General features: G+C 46.0%; 1 protein-coding gene and 1 non-coding gene across 7 annotated transcripts in view; one reads left to right on the top strand and one right to left on the bottom strand.

Moving 5' to 3' along the window:
* Window positions 1-4,141: 4,141 nt before the first annotated feature.
* Window positions 4,142-14,322, bottom strand: part of ZNF496 (zinc finger protein 496) — a 66,560-nt gene continuing 56,379 nt past the window's right edge. For 5 of the 6 annotated variants that reach the window (XM_023763829.1, XM_014465604.2, XM_023763830.1 and 2 more), the window contains one exon: window positions 10,138-13,791. In XM_023763829.1, coding sequence (XP_023619597.1) covers window positions 13,034-13,791 — 758 coding nt within the window. In that variant the 3' untranslated portion in view covers window positions 10,138-13,033. Of the gene's footprint in view, window positions 4,527-10,137; window positions 13,792-14,322 lie in introns of those variants that run through there. The other variant, XM_014465606.2, reaches the window with a different exon arrangement.
* On the top strand, window positions 10,128-10,264 carry LOC111828221. The gene has a single exon (XR_002832025.1). It is a non-coding gene; the product is annotated as a small nucleolar RNA SNORA4 (small nucleolar RNA).

Raw genomic sequence — 14,322 nt, forward strand, 5'->3', positions numbered from 1 at the left:
CTCATCATTTGTTATCCTGAGCATAGGACTTATTTGGAACCCAAGTTTTGCACTCACTCAAGACTTCTGTTCACCAGTTATCTGAGAAAGTAGGCTTTGGCTTTTGTTACACAGACCTGAAGAAATGAGTGTGAAGGTTGATTTCATGTGTCAATGTGGCTGGGCCATAGTCCAATGCTTTTTTATTTATTTATAATATTTACATTTAAATCAGCAGACTTCGAAGAAAGCAAATGGCTCGCCATAATGTGGGTGGGCGTCAACCTAAATAGCTGAAGGCTGCTATGAAGGGGATCAACAGGGTGGAGCAAGTTTATGCCCCCTCAAAATTCACACATTGAAACCCAATCTCCAATGTGATGGTATTAGGTGGTTGTGACTTTAGGAGGTGATTGGATTATGAGGGTGAAGCCCTCATGAAATTCAGTGACCTTATAATAGTGATCTAATGAACTTCTTCACCCAAATGATAACACAGCAAGAAGATGGCTATGAACTAGAAGTGGGTTCTCACTAGACACCAGATCTGCTGGTGCCTTGATCTTGGATTCCTGGTCTCCGAAACTGTAAGAAATAAATTTTTCTTTTAAGAAACATTGTTCACTCACCTATTTTATGGTATTTTTGTCACAATAGCCCAAACTAAGACAAAGGCCTTAATAAAGCAAAGACCTACCTTCCCCCAAACAAAGGAATTTCTCTAGCAGAGTGTGTTAAAACTGGAACTGCAACTCTTCCCTGGGTTTCCAGCCAGTCGGTCCATCCTGTAGATTTTATTTTTATTTATTGATTTGAGAGAGAGTGGGAGAGAGACGTTTATGTATTGCTCCACCCATTTATACATTCATTCATTGGTTGACTTTATAAATAATATTTATTTAGTGCTTAATAATGTAAGCTTTTTGTTGTTGTTGGATATTTTTTCCATTGATTTTTAGAGAGAGTAGAAGGGAGGGGGAGAAGGAGAGAGGGAGGGAGGGAGGGAGAGAGAGAGAGAGAGAGAGAGAGAGAGAGAGAGAGAGAGAGGAGGCACATTGATTGGTTGCCTCTCACATGCAACCCAACTGGGGCTGGGGATCGAACCTGCAACCAGGTACATGCTCTTGACCAGGAATCAAACCTGCTACCCTTTGATACAAGGCCAACACTAATCACTGAGCACACTAGCCATGGCTCATTGGTTGATTCTTATATGTGCCCTGACTGGAGATCAAACCCACAACTTTGGTGTACTGGGAGGACACTCCAACCAAGTGAGCTACCTGGCCAAGGCTTGCCTATAGATTTTAGACATGCCAGCCCCCACAATCATGTGAGCAAATTCCTTGGAATCAATCTCTTTCTGTATATATACACATGCTGTTGGTCCCATTTCTCTGGAGAATCCTGAGGTATACACTGAGGTATTTCCCTGTCTCTCCTCCAATCCTGGCCCACTGCCAGAAATCTTGCATTCTTTCCTCTAATTATCTCTGATCTCAGACAAAATGTTAACCAAACGGTCCCCACCTGTCAAGGAGGACTTCAGGTAACTCACTGTGTCTCTTTCAGGGTTAACATGAATTTTTGACTGAAGAGAATTATTTCCTGAGGGAGAATGAATGTCAAGGGCAGCTTTGATTTGCCAGAGTCCTAGATTATTGATCACCTGGCTGGTTTTGATGTTATTCCTCCCTTGAAAGGATCAGATCCTTGATAATCATTGTAGTGAATTGAATGGGGCCCCCATGAAGATCTGTTCACTGGAACCTCTGATTGTCACCTTAATTGGAAGAAGGGTCTTTGCAGATGTAATTAAGTTAAGGATTTTTAGATGTGATCATCAGGATTGCTTGGGTTGGCTCTAATTCCAATGATGTGTGTTTCTAAGACACAGAGAAGTGTCATATGAAGACAGAGGCAGAGTTTGGAATAATGTGGCCACAAGCTCTGGGATGCCTGGCACTACCAGAAGCTGATGTGACAAATTGCTACAAACTTGGTGGCTTAAAACAACAAAAATGTATTCTCTCATAGTTCTGAAGGCCAGAAGCATGAAATCAAGGTATTTAAGGCAGTAGGGACAGATGCCTCTTTGCCTCCTCCAGCTTTGTTGGCACCAGCAGACCCTCAGCTTATGATCATGTCACTGTAGTCTGCCTCCATCTTCATATGGCTATCTCTTGTATATCCTCTCTTCTGTCATGTTTACTCATCTTCTAAGGACATTTTTCATGGGACTTAAGGCTCACCCAGGTAATCCAGGGTGATCTATTCTCAAGATCTTTAACTGGATTACATCTGAAAAGGCTCTTTTTCCAAATAAGGTCACATCCATAGGTTCTAGAGGTTAGGACATGGACTTATCTTTGGGAGGGGGGTGGTACACAACTCAACCCACTGCACGTGCCTTCATCCCCAACCAGTTTCCCAGTGTCTTCTCTTCCTCTCCCTGGGACCATGTTTCAATCTTATTTTGTTTTTTAAAATATGTTTTTATTGACTTTAGAGAGAGGAAGGGAGAGGGAGAGAGAGATAGAAACATCAATGATGAAAGATAATCATCGATCGGCTGCCTCCTGAATGACTCCTACTGAGGATTGAGCCGCAACCTGGGCATGTGGGTGTATTGAACTGTGACCTCCTGGTTCATAGGTCAATGCTCAACCACTGAGCCACACTGGCTGGGCTCAATCTAATTTTATATGCAGGTTGTGATTATTACTACTGCCTGCTTATACTAGGTTCTCAGAAATTTTGAATGAATGTTCTCTCTCCCAAGATTATTTGCTATAACATGGGATTTGTTCCTAAGAGTGAAGCCTATGAAACTCCTGGGGTCTTCGTCGCTACTTAAGGAGGAGGGAATCACAGGAAGGGCACTCAGGAGCCGTGGCCACTGGTCTGAATGGTCCTGCATTACTCAGCTGATCAACCCTGGAGTCATGATATCTGGACCTTGACCCAGGTGCTCACAAGCCTCACGTTCTAATGCTTTCTGGCTCACCAGAAAATTGCATGAGGCAAATTGCTTTTTATAAAAACCTCCTTCCTTGAATCTTGCCTTTTTATAATGTGCTTCTGTGCTGAGAGCTATGTGGAAGGGCTTGGGAGACAGGCTCCCAGATTTTGTGGATAAACTATGTGATGCTTAGAAATGCATGAGAAGCCTGGCCAGTGTAGCTCAGTGGTTGAGGGTCAACCCATGAACAGGGTATCAGGGATCAATTCCCCGCCAGGGCACATGCCTGGGCTGTGGGCTCGATTCCCATTAGGGGGGTGTGCGGGAGGCAGTGGATCAACAATTCTCTCTCATCATTGACGTTTCTATCTCTATCTCTCCTTTCCTCTCTCTGAAATCAATAAAAACATATAACTAAAAGAAAAAAAAAAGAAAGAAAAGAAATGCATGAGAAGGCCTGTTGCCTGGGAGGGGGAAAATGGGTCAGATACACATACCTTGGCCTAAATTACTTCACGTTTCATGAGCCTCTGCACTTGATTTGCTTCAAAATGAGAGGCTAGAAGCAGTTACCTGACTCTTATCGCCTTGGGGCGTAGGAGCCTGCCTTTCTTGTGAGTGTGCCACTTTGCTGAGAGTTGTTTGCAATGTGGTATCAGGAAGATTCCAGGCCCACAAAAAGTGGGCCTCATGGAAAAGCGCTCCAGTCGTATTAAAGTTTTGGTGAATACAGCCAAGTAAATTGATGTGCTCAATATATTTCTCTTTTTTAGACAATGAAGAATTTGCAAACATAAACCATCCAAAAGACACTTGAAGGTACTACATTTCTAAAACCCAACTCTGTGGGTGTTCCCACAGCTGTGGACTGGAGAAAACATGATGGGTGACTGCTGTTGAAGACCAGGTATCTACTGTCAGCTCCACTTCTCGGGATTAGAACACAAGTTTACTACAAACTGAGGAAGTTATTAATCATGGACGGGAACTGCAGCATTGCCACTTCCTGTGGCCCTATGAGATGTTCATCTAAAGCAGGTGTTTAATGACTATTGTCTAGTGTTTCACACCATTCCTCGCACTTCCATTCACTTTATTTTTTAATTAATTTATTATTATTTTAATGTATTTTTATTTCAGAGAGGAAGGGAGAGGGAGAGAGGGATAGAAACATCAATGATGAATCATCGATTGGCTGCCTCCTGCACGTCCCCGACTGGGGATCAAGCCCACAACCCAGGTATGTGCCCTGACCAGGAATCGAATGGTGACCTGGTTCACTGGTCGATGCTCAACCACTGAGACACACTGGACAGGCTCCATTCACTTTAGACTTTTGTGAGTCTCCTAAAACAAGTAGAAGAAATGGATACTCCCTGTTGTAGACAGAGGAAATTGGGTGCAGACAGGGTCTCTAAAATCACTTGGCATCCAGCCCCATCACCTGCAACAACCAACCAATACCAGGCTAATTCCCTGAGGGTAAAGAAGGATGTCTCCAAAGATCTTCTTTAGGGCGGAGTAGGGGAGTGGTCTCTGGTTACAAATGTTTAGGATTTGAAGGCCGATGCATGAGAACATCCACCTGTAACAGAGAAATGCTTTGTCTAACTCCAGATTGTTCAAACCTGCTTTGTTTTGCATATAGACAAGCTAATCATTAGAGGAATTCTGCTTACAGCTTGAGTTTTTACAAAAGCAGCCCCTCCCATTCCCCCTACCCTTGACATAAAAGAAGCCTGAACTTAGTACTTTCTTAAGATGACTTTGAGGAACTACTAGGACTCCCATCTTCTCAATCATTAAACCTTTCCTGCCCAGCCAGTGTGGCCCAGTGGTTGACCATTGACCTATAAACCAGGAGGCCACGGTTCAATTCCCAATCATGGCCCATGCCTGGGTTGCAGGCTCGATCCCCAGTAGGGAACATGCAGGAAGCAGCTGGTTGATGATTCTCTCTCATCATTGATGTTTCTATCTCTCCCTCTCCCTTTTGCTCTGAAATAAAAAATATATTTTAAAAGTAAAAAAATAAACCTTACTCTAAACTGACATTTAAAAAAAAATTTTTTTTTAATTTTGAGAGAGAAAGGGAGAGGAATCGAGATATGGACATATTGATGAGAAAGAAACATCAAAAGACTGTTTCCTGCACACCCTCTACTGGGGATTGAGCCCGAAACTTGGACATGTGCCCTAACCAGGAATCAAACTGGTGACCTCTTGGTTCATAGGTAGATGCTCAACCACTGAGCAACACTGGCCGAGCCAAATTCTGACATTTTTAGTTTTGGCTTTCTAAAGCATCAGTACATGGGCTTTGGGCCAGTAACACACCTGTACACATTCCTTCCCAGTGTTGGACTGGATTATTTAGATAATCTGCACACTGGAGTCACAAAGCTGACTGGTGGGTCCCTCTGCAGGGCCCACCACTGTGCACATGCAGAGTGCCCTGAATATGAAGCCACATGTCCATAAGGAGGTGTCCACCATCTTTGAATAAAATCCTAAAAACAAAGGCCACTTTGGTCTTCTAGTTCCTAATTGTGTAATCTCTTTAGCTGCCCCAAATTGCAGCTTGTCAAAAGTACTAATGAGAGCAGGTATTACTAGGAAACTCGCATTCCAGGGTACATGCAGTTCTCATTGGGCAGCATTTCTGTGATACCAACAAGCTGGCGTCCTTAAGTGAACAAGCTCTGGTGGTCTGCAGCCAGCACAGTAGGGCAATAGGGGCAGTGAGAAAGATGCCTAGGTTTCAATCTCTAGGAGGGGCGCATGTGGGAGGCAGCTTGAGTTTCATGGCATGGGGCATCGACATGAAACATGCTAAGAATCCTGGACAGCTCAGCTCAGCTCAGCTCAGCCCAAGGTGACTGGCTGAGAGCTGGCTGCACCCTAATCCACAGAGGGAGGGCATGGAAGCTCTGCCTTTCGAATACCCCTCCCGACCTCGCCCAGTACATCCTTCCCTTTTTGCTGTTCCTTGGTTGTATCTGTTATAATAAAAACTAACCATAAGGATAACACTTTCAGTGAGTTACTGGAAGTCATTGTAGTGAATAATCAAACCTGAGGGGTCTTTAGAACCCCCATTTGTAGCCATCTCAGCATTAGTCTGTATGGCCCCCAAGACACCTTACTGGCATTTGAAGTGGGGTATCTTGTGTAGGCCTTCATCTTCATCCTATGGGATCCAATGTTCTCCCAGATCATTAGTGTCAGGATGAAACTGAGTTGTTGGGACACCCAGTTGGTGTCAGAGTATTGGCATGAGGATAGCACAGGCTTTGCTTGGCACCTGGTCAAGCTAGCTTCTAAGGCCCTGCTCTGGCAGGAGCCAGTGCCTCTCAGGAAGGCAGACCAGACAAGGTATGCCTTATACGTCACATAACAAGGTTCCACTTTGTTTCAGACTTTGTAAACAGGAACACGATGAGGTCTTCGTCCTTGGTGACTAGTAGTGGGGAAAGTGTTGAGAGGTGCACCAGGTATCTCCTCCTGACAACATGGGTCTGCATTCACTCTCTCTGAGCCCCAAGACTGCCTACCAGCCACTGGGCTAACTTTGTTATAAGACAGAGGGTGTGTAAGCCAGAGGCCTCTGCTATTAACAGCAGCAGCTAGGTGAAAATCCCCACAGGGATGGAAGACTGCCTTAAGAATGTTGGGGCCCCTGGTCCTTCCATCTTGGTGGCCATCTTTTTATTTTTAAATTAAATCTTTATTATTCAGATTATTACACTTGTTCCTCTTTTTTCCCCCCAAAGCTCTCCTCCACCCAGTTCCCACCCCACCCTCTGCCCTTACCCCTCCCACTGTCCTCATCCATAGGTGTACGATTTTTGTCCAGTCTCTTCCTGCATCCCCCACACCCCTTTCCCCCCCAAGAATTGTCAGTCCACTCCCTTTCTATGCCCCTGGTTCTATTATATTCACCAGTTTACTCTGTTCATCAGATTTTTTATTCACTGGATTTTTAAATTCACTTGTTGATAGATATGTATTTGCTGTTCATAATTTTTAACTTTACCTTTTTCTTCTTCCTCTTATAAAGAATACTTTTCAGCATTTCATATAATACTGGTTTGGTGGTGATGAACTCCTTTAGCTTTTTCTTATCTGTGAAGCTCTTTATCTGACCTTCAATTCTGAATGATAGCTTTGCTGGGTAAAGTAATCTTGGTTGTAGGTTCTTGCTATTCATCACTTTGAATATTTCTTGCCACTCCCTTCTGGCCTGCATAGTTTCTGTTGAGAAATCAGCTGACATTCGTATGGGTACTCCCTTGTAGGTAACTAACTGTTTTTCTCTTGCTGCTTTTAAGATTCTCTCTTTGTCTTTTGCTCTTGGCATTTTAATTATGATGTGTCTTGGTGTGGTCCTCTTTGGATTCCTTTTGTTTGGGGTTCTCTGTGCTTCCTGGACTTGTAAGTCTATTTCTTTCACCAGGTAGGGGAAGTTTTCTGTCATGATTTCTTCAAATAGGTTTTCAATATCTTGCTCTCTCTCTCTTCTTCTGGCACCCCTATAATTCGGATGTTGATGCGCTTGAAGTTGTCCCAGAGGCTCCTTACACTATCTTCATAATTTTGGATTCTTTTTTCTTTTTGCTTTTCTGGTTGGGTATTTTTTGCTTCTTTGTAGTTCAAATCTTTGACTTGATTCTTGGGATCCTCTTGTCTGCTGTTGGATCTCTGTATATTATTCTTTTTATTTTTTATTTTTCGCTAAAAGTATTACAAAGGGTATTACATAAGTGTCCTTTTTTGTATATTATTCTTTATTTCAGTCAGTGTATGCTTAATTTCTAGTTGGTCTTTTTTCAGATCCTCCAGGGTCTCACTAAATTTATCGGCAGTTTCTAGAAAATTCTTGAAAAACCTTATAACCGTGGTTTTGAACTCTATATCCAGTAGTTTGCTTTCCTCTATTGCTGTCATTTGTGACCTGTTTCTTTGTCTCCGCATTTTGGCTGCTTCCCAGTGTTGGTAGAGTGGCTTTGTGTGCTAGGTGTCCTATAGGGCCCAGTGGCTCAGCCTCCCCAATTACCTGAGGTGGACACTCTTGGTGCACCCCTTTGTGGGCTTTGTGCACAGTCTTGTTGTAGTTAAGCCTTGATTGTTGTAGGTATCACTGGGAGGAATTGACCTCCAGGCCAATTGGCTGTGAGAATCAGCTGTGTCTACGGTGGGAGAACTTCTGTGCTGAAGACACCTACATGGGGCAAGACTTGCTTCAGTGGGGCTTTGGTGCTCACTGAGTCTGCCCCCTGAGTGTGTCCCTTATGGATCTGAGGAGTTGTAATCTGGATGGTCCCACTCTGACCACTGGGTGCACTGGCTCTTGGATCTCTAAGGAGGTGCTAATTTAGCCTCTGCCTGAGGCTACCCAGCAGGAGCTATGAAGAGATCTGCAGATTCCCCTTCCTTGTTTGGGGTTTGGAGGTGCCCAGATGAGGCCCAGCTGTGAAGCAATGCAAGCTGCTGTGGGGCCTTGGGCCTTCTCTTGGAAGTTCTGGGTCTGTCTGGCCCAGCTGCAGTTTGTTAGGTAATTTTCAGATTGCAAAGGGCCAGGGCTTTCATATGCAAAAGCCTCTGTCGCAGCTTGGGTGGGGCGGGGTCTCAGGGAATCAACAGGGCGGAGCAAGCAGCTATGGCTGATCCTCAGCCCTGCCCTAAGAGGCCCCACGTCTCAGTGTTCCGGTAATCGCTGCAAGTACCTCTGAGAGAAAGCTGCCCTCGAATTCCGAGTTCTGCCCACTGCCAGACAGTCCAGTTTCTCCCCTGATGAGTCTGGGTCCCCAGAGACTCACCCGGAACTGGAGTTCAGAGCAGTCGAGGGCTTGTGACTCCCTCCCGATTCAAAAAGACAGCTGCGTCCTCAGTTGTCAGCCCTTGCTGTGTGTGCCTCCGTACCTCTGCACTTTACTTCCGCACCTCCTCTGAGTCTCAGTGTGCTTTTCTGTTTCCTTCTAGTTGTAGAATTTCCACTCAGCCAGCCTTCCTGTAGTTCTGGATGATGACCGTTTTGTCTTTTAGTTGTATTTTTGAAGTTGTTGTGCGAGGTAGCAATTTCCGGTGTTTACCTATGCCGCCATCTTGGTTTCTCCCGGAGGCCATCTTTTTAAAAAATATGTATTTTTATTGATTTCAAAGAGGAAGGATGAGGGAGAGATGGAAACATCAATGATGAGAATCATTGATCAGCTGCCTCCTACACACCCCCCACTGTGGGTCAAGCCCACAACCCGGGCATTGGAATCCAACCTTGATTGGAATCAAACCTGGGACCTTCAGTCTGCAGGCCGACGCTCTATCCACTGAGCCAAACCAGCTAGGCCTTAGTGGCCATCTTTGCTGGAGCACCTAGTTCTGTGCAAATTTAGTGAATGCACATCTGGTCAGACTTTTGGCTTCTTGAGCACAGAGGGTTAGTGAAGCCTTTATATCATGGCCACAGAGTACCATCCTAATTTTTTAAAAAGCCAAGCCATTTTAGATAAATGGGATAACCAAACGGGAGACCAAGATAAATATGGTTTACCTATCCTCAGCCCCCACTCCCCCAACTGGGTGGGTCAATGTTTGCTGAAAATGCAATGTGCTGGTAAAATTTCCACAAGTTTATACTCTTTCTCACTCAATCTTCTTCTGGGAAAACACTTAAAAATATCCAGAATATGCCTGGCTGGCGTGGCTCAGTGGTTGAGCGTTGACCTATGAACCAGGAGGTCAGAGTTTGATTCCTGGTCAGGGTACATGCTGGGATGCTAGCTCAATCCCCAGTGTGGGGCATGCAGGAGGCAGCCGATCAATGATTCTCTCTCATCACTGACGTTTCTCTCTCTCTCTCCCTCTCTGAAATCAATAAAAAAAAAAAATTAAAAATCTAGAAATCTCACTCTGAATTTACCTTCAGTGGGCTGGAGGCAGGTCCTGTCTCTTCTCAGAGCACACAGACACATTCAAAGGGGCTCCAGCTTAATTTGGATGGAGTAGACTTACCCTGACTCTCAGATGTGCCTTTTCTGACCAGCAACATTTTCTAGGCAAGTGTTCCAGCCCCTCCATATTTTGACAAGATGTAGCAACATAAGTTATCATCAAATCCCCTACATTACACTCTGAACTCTGCTTCTGGCAGAAAGGGAAAACCATCTTATGGGAGAAAAGTGACAGACTACCAAAAGTTTTATTTTGGGTGAAGGTTTTTTAATAACCTTTACCAACTTAGGCTCTTTGGGAGAATAAAGACCACACTCCACAGTGGACTATATCACTAAACATATAGCCCATTACTATTTTGTGGCCTACATTATGAAAAAAAAGAAAAAAAAAGTGACAGACTGATCTCCAAAGCAGACGTAGACTCATACCTTCTCACCACTGGTCACACCACTCAGCTAGGGAGAGAGGTTGGGAGAAAGGATATAGGACAATGGTGAGGTCAGGTTAACCAGCTGTAGTGTGACAAGGAGTACAAAATACCCCTGGTGTAGTGACTTCCTCTGTACTTTGGACAGGGGTCAGATCAGGTGAGCAGGCCATCTATCTGAGGCTTAAATGTGCCACAAGGTGAAGTCTGACACCCAGAGGACTATTTTCATCCTTATACCTCAAGCTCACCTTGTCAGGCCAATCAACTATCTCAGCTGTGCAGCACATTACTTTTTAAACTAAATGGAAAGTCTAACATGAATATTAATTCAGCAAGTTAATTTTTATTATGTACTTATGAGTTTGTGGAAACAATGTCCAGAGATCCAAGGAACAGGGAGGGCAGATGCTTCTCAGATGTGGGGCCTGTACTTCCATAGTAAAGTGGAGATGTAGCTCACCTGCCTGCCCATCCCCCAGGGAGGGAGCAAGTGGTCAGTTCTCCGGTGCCTAGAGGAGCAGGTAACCCCACTGGCCTCTTTGGAATGGGATGAATGGGATTTGAGCTACATCACCCTGGAGGGCTTCTGAATCCTAAGTGACTGACCTTCCAATTAGGTAGGTACTAGGTGTACTGGGGTCAGTGAGTGGGGGGTTCCCCACAGTATTCGGTGGGGACTCAAGATGCAGTTACATCCCCTTGGTGTTTTTTTTATTTAGGATCTGGTTTTACAGGTAAGACAAACAGTAAATGGGGCAATATTCCTCCATTAGACAAATGTCTGAAGCAGATGGAGAACCATCTTCCAGCTGACAAGCCCTTGAGCAAGAGTGTATGAGGGTGGGGCAAACGTATAACCTGGCTTCTATTTGGAATTTCCTCCTCAATAGCCTTAAAGATTCACTTTCCCCCTTTTCCTGGCAGATCAATAAGAGGCAAACTATTTAGAAATGAAGAGCCCCAATATTTATTTTTTGTTCAGGGTATGACCTAACAGTTTTATTGCATTTACTGCTCCTCAGGATGCAGGGATGTCTACAGTAATCAGAATTATAAAACCTGTGGCTCTTCCATTGGGTTTGATGGCATCTCATGTGACAATATAGGTGACAAGGAGCCTGGCTGCCTGCTGATGGACATACAAATAGCACAAAATGTCCACCTGGTGGCTTTGAATCAGCTACCACCACTCCATAGTCCCTGTGCTTTCTTGACATTGAGCATGGCCGATATTACCAGTCTTCCAGGAACAATAAGACCATGGTTTTCGTTGCTTGAGATTTCACAGCCAATGGTCACTCCCAATCCAGAACTCCAGGCCACGCACTTTCAAAGCTATGCTGCTTCCAGTGGAACAGACAGCAAGCCAACCACAGCTTCTGTTGACTCATCTGTTAATCAGGGATGACCAGATAATTGCAAGACTATCTGCTGTTGTGGATTGAATTGTCTCCCCACCACCCCAAATTCATATTTACGTCCTAACCCCAATACATCAGAATGTGGCCTTTCTTAGAATATGGTCATTGTGGATGTTACTAGTTAAGACAGGAATATACCAGAGTAGGCATGGGGGCCCTGATCCAATATGGTGTCCTTATAAAAAGGGGAAATTTGGCGACAGACATGTACACAGGGACACGACATGAAGATGAAGGCAGAGATGGGTTAATATTTCTACAAGGAACATCATCGACTGCCAGCACCACCAGAAGCTGGGGGAGAGGTGTGGAACAGACCTTCCCTTACAGGGAACCAACCCACTGACCCCTTGACATTGGACTTCCAGCCTCCAGAACTGAAGCAATATATTTCTGTTGCTCTAAGTCACCCTGTTTTTGGTATTTTGTTAAGGCAGCCCTAGCAAATGAATATGAACAGCAGACTAAGTTACTATGTATGAAGAGCCCAACCTCACAGGAGGTTGTTTCCACTGCCCCTCATCCAGACAACAGAACCCCCCACTGGGGCTGAGCTCCCCATTCCCGGACACAATGGGATGGGCAGGAGAACTTAAGTGCCTTTCAAATGATGACAACTGCTTCTACCCCACAACCATTTACCGGGTCCTTCAGGTACAAAGAAATGACATTTGAGCAGGGTGTGCAACAAATAAAATGTGGGCACTGCCCTCAGTGAACTCAAAATCCCTAATAAGCAGCTGCCTTTGCAAATAAAAGTATGACACAATTCCCCTTCGCAAGCAGCTGTACAGCGCCCCAGAGGCTTCTGACCCTGACAGGGCTGCCTGGTAACAGCGGGTGTTCTTTGGGTCAGCTGGTGACATGGCAGGATTGGTGTGCCTGGCCTTGCTGCCCACATGAACTCCCTGCCTTTTTCTCGCCCACAGCTTCTTGCTCTCAGATGGGAAGTACAGTCACCCTAGAACCTCAAGATACGGGCAGGGGTTCAGACAAGGCAGCATGGGAGTATAGTGAGTTGGTGGCAAGGGACAAACCCCAAATGGTCACTGCAGTTGGGGCAGTCCAGTCCCTTAGACCGCTTGGGAAGCACTGGACAGGGCTCTCTTCTGACCCAGAAACACCGGGCGAGTCCAAGCTGGTTATGCACCTCCCTCCCTGCTTTTTGGCACAGCAGAGACAAAAGAAGTGCTCAGTTGATCACTATCTCATTTCTACCTGAGAGCAAAGGGTGGGAAGGTGAGGTCTGTCCAGGGGCAGGTACGTCCCGGGAGTGCCTGGCGTCAGTCAGTAAGAGTTGAGAGCCTGCTTGGAGCGGCGTTTCATATGCAGGCGCTGGTGGCGCAGGAGGTCGGAGTTGTGCAGGAAGCTTTTGACGCAGTACCGGCACCGAAAGGGCCGTGCCCGGTCCTTACCGTGCACACTGCTGCGGTGCCTCGCCAGGTGTTCAGGTCGCTGGAACAGCTTCCCGCAGTCATAGCACTGGATGCTCAGCCGGGCCCGGCCCTCAGCCAGCGATGCATCAGGCCCCCCACCTGTGGACTCTGCCGCCCCCTGCTCGCTCCCAATCACCGGCAGGGGCCCGGTGGGCGGCAGGTGGACCCGCCTGTGGCAGAGCAGGTGCGAGTTGAGGCGGAAGCTCTTCCCGCAGGCGCCGCACCGGAAAGGTTTCCGGGCCTCGTGGGCTTCCAGGTGCCCGTCCAGGTCCTCGCTGTCACTGAACAGCTCCCCACATACCGAGCACTCGTGCAGCTTCTCCTGCTCCCTACGGCTGCGCAGGTGTCGGATGAAATTGACCCTCCAGCGGAAGACCTTGCCGCAGTTGGGGCACACATAGGACTTCCCAGAGGTATGCACCTCGCCCCCCACAGAGAGGCCATTCTGCTGAGGCATGGGGGTGCCGTTTTGCTTCCCCAAGGGGCTCCGTGTCTCATCTGTGCAGTAGGGCCCCAGTTGGGAGTCTTCATCCCCAGAGCTGGATAGGACGATCTCGATGGTCACCTCCTCATCCAGGCTGTTCTTAGGGGGCGGTGAGTCATCTCCAGCTGCAGGAAAGCAATGTGGAGGTCACTTAGAGTTGCTGATGGAATAGGTATGACATTGGGGGCTATGGGGAAAGGGTGAATGTATTTTGAATGTGAGGACATGAACTTAGGGGATCCGAGGGTGGAGTGCTAAGGGCAGAACTGCATCCCCCAAAAATTCCTATTATGCTTAAGTCATAACCCCAAATACCTCAGGATGTGACTATATTTGAAATTAAGGTCTTTCAAGAGTTAAGTTAAAATGAGATTATTAGAGTGGCTTGTAAGCCAACTGGCATCCTTTCAAGAAGATATTAAGAAACAGACATGTGGAAGCTCAGGGAGAAGACAGCCGGCCAAGAAGACTTGCTGCAGGAGAAGCCCCTTCTGATACCTGGACCTCAGACCTCCAGCATTTTGAGAAAATCAATTTCTGTTGTTTGAGCCTCCTTAGAAGACTAATACAGTGCATACAGGATGACAACCCCTCAAATCAGCTAAAGTGACAAAAAATAAATGCAATTTCTAAAAGGGGGCATAAACAACCCTTAG

The sequence above is a fragment of the Myotis lucifugus genome, unplaced genomic scaffold (assembly GCF_000147115.1).
Source record: "Myotis lucifugus unplaced genomic scaffold, Myoluc2.0 scaffold_302, whole genome shotgun sequence".
Classification (NCBI taxonomy): domain Eukaryota; kingdom Metazoa; phylum Chordata; class Mammalia; order Chiroptera; family Vespertilionidae; genus Myotis; species Myotis lucifugus.